At 36.3% G+C, this 6066-nt stretch overlaps 1 protein-coding gene across 1 annotated transcript; it reads left to right on the top strand.

Annotated features, from left to right (window-relative positions):
• The first annotated feature begins 2205 nt into the window (after positions 1 to 2205).
• LOC114876488 (phosphatidylinositol 3-kinase catalytic subunit type 3) lies at positions 2206 to 5953 on the top strand. The gene is made up of 10 exons (XM_029188001.2): positions 2206 to 2378; positions 2650 to 2844; positions 2907 to 3336; positions 3433 to 3528; positions 3623 to 4174; positions 4241 to 4716; positions 4783 to 4971; positions 5031 to 5206; positions 5276 to 5350; positions 5429 to 5953. The coding sequence occupies exons 1-10, from the start codon at positions 2308 to 2310 to the stop codon at positions 5827 to 5829; spliced, it is 2661 nt and encodes an 886-aa protein (XP_029043834.1). The 5' UTR covers positions 2206 to 2307; the 3' UTR covers positions 5830 to 5953.
• Positions 5954 to 6066: the final 113 nt, after the last annotated feature.

The following is a 6066-nucleotide window of genomic DNA, read 5'->3' as shown; positions in this document are numbered from 1 at the left end:
TCAGTAGGATAATAGGTGTGTTTGTTAGAGGTCCTGGGGCCCTCCTCTAACCACAGTGCAGGCCGCCGTGGTGGCTTTAGATCCGTACATTCCTTACATCTCTTCATCCCTTAAATCCCTACATTATTATCATCCCTACATTCTTCTCATCCCTACATTCCTTTCATCCCTACATTCCTTTCATCCCTACATTCTTTACATCTCTGAATCCCTTATAATAAATATATTATAAAGACGGCTTCGAGTAAAGGTAAGTAAAGGTAAGTAAAGGTAAGTAAAGGTAAGTAAAGTCTTGTGAAAAATAATTTTAAATTTAAATTTTTGCAAAATTTAGTTCCCTTTTTACCGCCAGAGGGCGCTGATTCGACGTCGAAAATTTAGTTTGCCTTTTTGCCGCCAGAGGGCCAAAATTTTTGAGTGATTTAGTTCCTTTTCCCGCCGCCAGAGGGCGCTGATTCGACATCGGAATTTCAGTTCAAATTTTTGCCGCTAGGGGGCGCTATTTTTTCGAGAATTTCGCGAAATTCGTGTAAAATTTTGGCCCTCTAGCGGCAAAAATGTGAACTAAAATCTCGACATCGAATCAACGCCCTCTGGTGGCGAAAAAAGGAACTAAATTTGTATAAAATCGCATGCCTTATAGCCGTAAAAATTTCAACTCAATTTCAGGGAGGGACTGGGGTTTATGGAATGGATGAATATAAGTGATACAAGGATGTAATCGATACAGGCATGTAAGGGATGCAGGGATGTAAGGGATGTTGGGATATAAAGAAGGCAGGAGTGTGAGGAATGCAGAGATGTAGGGGGTGTAGAGATGTGAGGAATGCAGGGATGCAAGGGAAGCAGAGATTTAAGGGATGTGGAGATGTAGGGGAAGAAGAGATGTAAGCAATGTAGGGATGAAAAGAATGTAGGGATGAAAAGAATGTAGGGCTGAAAAAAATGTAGGGATGAAAAGAATGTAGGGATAAAAAGAATGTAGGGATGAAAAGACTGTATGGACGGAAAGAATGTAGGGGTGGAGAGAATGCTGGGATGAAGGGAATGTAGGCATGAAAAGAATATAGGGATAAAAAGAATGTAGGGATGCAAAGAATGAAGGGATGAAAAGAATGCAGAGATGTTAGGAATACTGAGATATAAGGGTTGCTGGGATGTAAGGAATGCAGTAATATAAGGGTGCAGACGGAAGTAATAAAATCAACACGTTCGTCCTCCTAATGAGTTTATTCAATAAGCTAAGAAGATAATTAGAGCAAATTGCATGAACGCAGAAAATAAAATAAGGCTATATGTATACCTTTTTGTTGGTGGGCAGAAAGAGTCGCCGGGGTCCTTGATACCCCACGATATTTTATCGGTGCGCAAAAAGTGTTGCCGGGGTCCCTGACACCCCATGATGATATGTGGTGGTGCATAGAGAAAGTCGCAGGGGTCCCTGACAACCCATGATGATATTTTATCGGTGCGCAGAAAGAGTTGCCGGGGTCTCTGACACCCCATGATGATATTTTATCGGTGCGCAGAAAGAGTTGCCGGGGTCCCTGACACCCCATGATGATTTGTGATGGTGCGCAAAGAAAGTCGCCGGGGTCCCTGGCACCCCTGATGATATTTTGTCGGTGCGCAGAAAGAGTCGCCGGGGTCCTTGATACCCCAGATGATATTTTATTGGTGCGCAGAGTGAATCACAGGGGTCTCTGACACCCCAGATGATATTAGTTCGGTATACAGAGAGCATCATCGATACATCGGGGTCCCTGATACCCCGGATGCCATATTGTGTACAAAGATAATTGTCGGTGCTTCGGGGTCCCAAACACCCCAACCCGTCGACCATTGCGCCATCTATATAAAAGCGACGCAAACTATTCGTTAACTTACCGACTGCCGAATGGTCGATTACCGACTGTCAAAAGTTCAGTCGATAAGTCGGTAATTTATTGATTAGTTTCCGCCGCTTGTGTATAGATGGCGCAGTGGTCGAAGTACTTGAATTTAGGCGGTCTTTTCAAACTATAAGTTTGTCAAATAATTATTCTAATAATTTTTCTGTCTTCATAAGACCCCCCTGCCGTCCGACGGGTGCGGTAAAAGAAGGACTGATAAAACAGGCACGATTATCATACCGGCTGTACTCTTTGCATGCAGACTTCAGCTCATCTAAGGGTATCTGGGACCCCGAAAACAAAACATGTCTTTTGCATGTGTAGCAATATGTAGTCACTGGTAGTAGAATGCAGTAGAACGAAGGCAGATGTAAACTAGTGAGATATGTTAAAATTGTAGTTTCATAAAATAATCATGGAAGATATTAATGATAAGTTTTTTTACGTGTACAGTTCTTCTTTAGATACAAGAATACAAATTAAAATGTAAGTTTAACTGTTAAATGTGTTGAATATAATAAACGTCGGTATTAGCTGGTATCAGGTTACTATAATAAATACTCGATATCTTTTTAACAAAGACAGGTGGACCAGCGGCAGCATCATTAAATACAAAATAATCCGATTATAATGTCTAATAAGGATACAGAACAGACAATCAAATATTTAATGATAGATTATATTCTAATAGCTATTTTAATTAAACTATCATGCAGTTATATTTTAGTAATAACCATAATAACATATTTCTTTATAGAGGAACTTTAGAGGGTAAAAGGCAACGACCAGAATATGACAAATTACTTATTGATCCCATGTTAAAATATTGTGGCTTATATGGAACCAATGGAGGACGTGGAGATTTAGCAGCTTCTTTACAAGTCTGGGCTGGTGGAAGACCGCTTGCTTTACCTGTTCACACAGCTTATAAACATTTTACATCACGTTGGAAGTATGTATAGTATTGATAAATTCAATATATTTTTGATAATTAAATTCTTTGTGTTTATATAGTTGGAATCAGTGGGTCAGTCTTCCTATCTCTTATTCAGATTTACCAAGAGATGCTCAGTTGTGTATAAGTTTATATGACTGTGCTGGACCTGGTAGACAATTACCAGTTGGTGGAACAACTATATCTTTATTTGGAAAGCATGGAGTATTTCGTCAAGGAATGTTAGATCTAAGAGTATGGCCTGGAGTAGAAGCAGATGGTGATGTACCTACTAGTACACCAGGGAAAACTAGAGATCATGGAAAGGAACAAATGCAACGATTAGCAAAACTAGTTAAGAAACATAGAAATGGTCAAATGAATAAAATTGATTGGCTAGACAGGTTGACATTTAGAGAGATTGAGTTAATTAATGAAAGAGAGAAAAGAGCATCTGAATATTTATATTTAATGATTGAGTTTCCAGAAGTAACTATGGATGGTATACCGGTATGAAAAATTTATCAAATGAAATTATTATAACATATCCTTAAAGCATTCTGTGTCATATGTTTTCTATTTATGCAGTTCTATTTTTTATTCTAGTATTCTATAGTATATTATGAAAAAGATGGAGATGAAGTTGTTCAACACAGATCACAGCCTGATGTTGTAACTCTTCCTGATTATGAAATTTTGCAAGTATGATTATAAACATTTTTATATAGAATGAAAAACAAAGATGATTATTGCACTGCATCTATTTTCTACTTCCTGAAGATGTTTTTATTACTAGGAAAACTTGGTAGAAGCAAAGCATCACAAATTGGCTCGAAGTTTACGAAGCGGAGGTCATACAAAGGAATTAAAACCAACTTCGAGTGTTCGCGATGCTTTAAATACAATATTAAGTTATCCACCAACGACCGCTCTTTCAACAGAAGAACAAGATTTAATTTGGAAATATAGATTTTACTTATCAAACCAGAAAAAGGCCTTAACAAAATTCGTAAAATGTGTAAACTGGAAAGTTGCCGGAGAAGAGCGACAAGCATTAGAAATGCTAGCATTGTGGGCACCACCTGATCCTGAAGATGCATTAGAATTACTTGGTCCAGCATTCACACATCCAGCTGTTAGAAGATATGCTATAGGTCGACTTAATCAAGCACCCGACGATGACTTAATGTTATACTTGTTACAGTTAGTACAAGCTTTAAAATATGAAGATTTTGAAGGTATAAAAAGGGCTCACCAAACGTTAATGAAAGAAAAAGAATGTGAAAAGGTTGAAAAATTAGATAAAGATGTACAAATCAATGATTCTTCATCTACACCTATAACAGCTGTAAGTAACATTATAATATAAATATCGAATTTCTAACTCGTTACAGATAGTACACATCATTTTCAGTCTACTGAATCAGAAAATGGACATTATTCAACGAGTCAAGACTGTCTTATGGATTTAGCATCCTTTTTGATTACCCGCGCATGTCAGAATACCACATTGGCCAATTATTTCTACTGGTATCTCTCTATCGAATGCGAAGATCAGAATGATCCAGCAATAAGTGCAAAACAGGATACACGAGTTAAGGAAATGTATATTACTGTAATGTCAATGTTTTCAACAATGCTAGCTCAAGGAAATGCTGTTTGGCAGAAACGAAGAGCATTTCTTAAACGTCAAAAAATGTTTATTGATCAATTAGTTGCACTGGTGAAAGCAGTAGCACGAGAAAGCGGGAATCGTAAAAAGAAGACTGATAGACTCAGGTTGTTGCTCGCAGATCCGGATCCAGCGTTTAAAATAAATTTCTCAAACTTCGAACCGATTCCTTTTCCCTTGGATCCAGAAATTTGTATCAAGGGAATTATCCCCGAAAAGTATGACAAAATTCTCTTCGCGTATTATTTATTTACACTTCGACTAATTAAAATCGCTTCTTTTAGGGCAAGTCTTTTTAAATCAGCGCTTATGCCATCTAAATTAACTTTTTTAACAACAGACAACAGTGAATACATTGCAATTTTTAAACATGGCGACGACCTAAGACAAGATCAATTAATTCTACAAACAATAGCGCTCATGGATAAATTATTAAGAAGAGAAAATTTGGATTTAAAACTCACTCCCTATAGGTAAATATTTTTAGAATAATATATACAACATATTACTAAAATATTAAAATGACTATTAGGGTACTTGCAACAAGTACTAGACATGGATTTTTACAATTCATCGAGTCTACGACAGTCGCAGAAGTCTTAGCTAGTGAAGGTTCGATACTAAGTTTTTTCCGGAAGCATCATCCGTCTGAAACTGGCCCTTATGGCGTTGTTCCTGAAGTTATGGATACTTATGTTCGAAGTTGCGGTAAGAAATATATTACGATAAAAGAATAATTCATATCAATTAAAATTGTATAAAATTATCAATTTTTAGCTGGCTACTGCATTATAACGTATGTACTCGGTGTTGGTGATCGACATTTAGATAATTTACTTTTGACAACGTCAGGTAAACTTTTTAATACCTGTCTATTATATTGTTATGAATACAAATGTTTAATAAAATTCAATAATGTTTACATTATAGGTAAACTCTTTCACATAGATTTTGGTTATATTTTGGGCAGAGATCCAAAACCTTTACCACCACCAATGAAATTGAGTAAAGAAATGGTCGAGGCTATGGGAGGTGTAGGATCAGAGCACTATCATGAATTCAGAAAACAGTGTTATACAGCATTCCTGCATTTGCGTAGACACGCAAATTTAATATTAAATTTATTCTCGTTAATGGTTGACGCTAGCGTACCAGACATAGCGCTTGAACCAGATAAAGCAGTAAAAAAGGTTCAAGATAAATTGAGATTGGACTTAAGCGACGAAGAAGCAGTGCATTATGTACACAATCTTTTGGACTTGTCAGTAACAGCAGTAATGGCAGTATTAGTGGAACAATTACACAAATTTGCACAATACTGGCGAAAATAAAACCAAATCAATCAAAATAGTGATTGTAAAGACTGTGTTCCTTCATAACTATTGCAAATATTACTATATTGTATATAAATAATTATACATTTATAAATGTAACATAATTTATTGTATTTTGGGATTATTTTAGGTAATAAATTTTTGATATTAGTAATAAATAATTGTATTTTATGCACATTTGTAAATTACATTCAAAAATTAATACGATATAATCGCATTAATCAAAAGTTTATT

This window comes from Osmia bicornis, chromosome 4, assembly GCF_907164935.1.
Source record: "Osmia bicornis bicornis chromosome 4, iOsmBic2.1, whole genome shotgun sequence".
NCBI lineage: Eukaryota > Metazoa > Arthropoda > Insecta > Hymenoptera > Megachilidae > Osmia > Osmia bicornis.
This window is presented reverse-complemented; position numbering and strand designations above follow the sequence as displayed.